General features: G+C 44.3%; 1 protein-coding gene across 1 annotated transcript in view; it reads right to left on the reverse strand.

The window, feature by feature from the left end:
* ergic1 (endoplasmic reticulum-golgi intermediate compartment 1) overlaps nucleotides 1–1,040 on the reverse strand; it is a 38,846-nt gene extending 37,806 nt beyond the window's left edge. Inside the window, exon 1 of the mRNA XM_061901977.1 lies at nucleotides 881–1,040. Within this exon, the coding sequence (XP_061757961.1) occupies nucleotides 881–900 (20 nt within the window). The 5' untranslated portion in view covers nucleotides 901–1,040. The remainder of the gene's footprint in view (nucleotides 1–880) is intronic.
* Between the last annotated feature and the right edge of the window lie 492 nt (nucleotides 1,041–1,532).

Below are 1,532 nucleotides of genomic sequence, written 5' to 3' on the forward strand. Positions count from 1 at the left end.
GATTGATTGATAAATGTACATTAAAATCTTCCCATTTAACAATTACGTTTAAAACATTGGCTATGCCTGTAGAGACAAATGGTATGAGTAATTCTGGACATTAATGGTCCCCTAGAGAGAGAGAGAGAGGGGGGGGGGGGGGTTGCCTACATATGCGGTCCTCTCCAAGGTTTCTCATAGTCATCATTGTCACAGACGTCCCACTGGGTGTGAGTTTTCCTTGCCCTTATGTGGGCTCTATCGAGGATGTCATTGTGGTTTGTGCAGCCCTTTGAGACACTAGTGATTTAGGGCTATATACATAATCATTGATTGGCTGATTAATAGGTTGATTGGCAACACTTGATTGGCAACACTTGATTGGCCCTAGTGTGTGAATGTGAGTGTGAATGTTGTCTATCTGTGTTGGCCCTGCGATGAGGTGGCGACTTGTCCAGGGTGTACACCGCCTTCCGCCCGATTGTAGCTGAGATAGGCACCAGCGCCCCCCGCGACCCCAAAGGGAATAAGCGGTAGAAAATGGATGGATGGATGCATAATATATGTTCTATATTATTATTTATTATTATTGTCTATTGTGAGCGAATTGTGGTGCTGAATTTCCCCCAGGGATCAATAAAGTACCAAACCTTTGTGTGTCATAGCAAGCAGCATTAGCCGCTAAACCTAAAGCCAAGTCAAATGAGTTTCTCACAAAGAAACATAAGCAAGGGGGATAAATCCCAGATTGATCGTGAATAACAAACTAGCCCATTCATGGCAGATGTTGACCACGATAGCAACTTTGACTCATCGGTCACTGGCCATTAGCATCCGCCTCGAAGGATGCCAACTTCCGCCTCGCATCCAAAACAAAAAGCAGCAGAAGGCACGTACTCACCTCCTGATATCGAAAGACATGGTGCCTGTACGGTTTGTAAGGGTTTAAAGGGATGAAATCACGGCTACCACTCGGTTCTTCTCAGAGCTACCGGTCGTTCATCTGTACCGGGTTGACGACGTCAGCTTAGGACGCTTTGCACAATGTGATTGGTGGAGAGCTACTTCCGGTTGGTCGTGATTCTGTTTCCTGTTGGAAGTCCGGCTCGCGTTGAACGTAAAAATGAAAAATAAATTAAAGAATAGCTACATAAAATTTGTCGATAAAGATATTTTTTGTAATGACATGCTTGAATTGATATTTTAACATTTCAATAATTTTGTTTCATCTTATTTAAAAAAACAAAACATATTTTCTCTGTATAATCGCTATCCATCCATTCATTTACTACCGCTTGTCCCTTGCGGGGTCATGGGGGGTGCTGGAGCCTATCTCAGCTGCATTCGGGTGGTAGGCAATGTACACCTTGGACAACGACCAGTTATATTAATGTGACCTGCGATGAAATAGCGACATGTCCAGGGTGTACCCCGCCTTCCGCCCGATTGTAGCTGAGATAGGCGCCAGCGCCCCCTGCGCAACAAAAGGGATTAAGCGGTAGAAAATGGATGGATGGATCACGGATGGATGGATATTAATGTGACATTTTATT

Source organism: Nerophis ophidion, linkage group LG05 (genome assembly GCF_033978795.1).
Source record: "Nerophis ophidion isolate RoL-2023_Sa linkage group LG05, RoL_Noph_v1.0, whole genome shotgun sequence".
Lineage (NCBI taxonomy): Eukaryota > Metazoa > Chordata > Actinopteri > Syngnathiformes > Syngnathidae > Nerophis > Nerophis ophidion.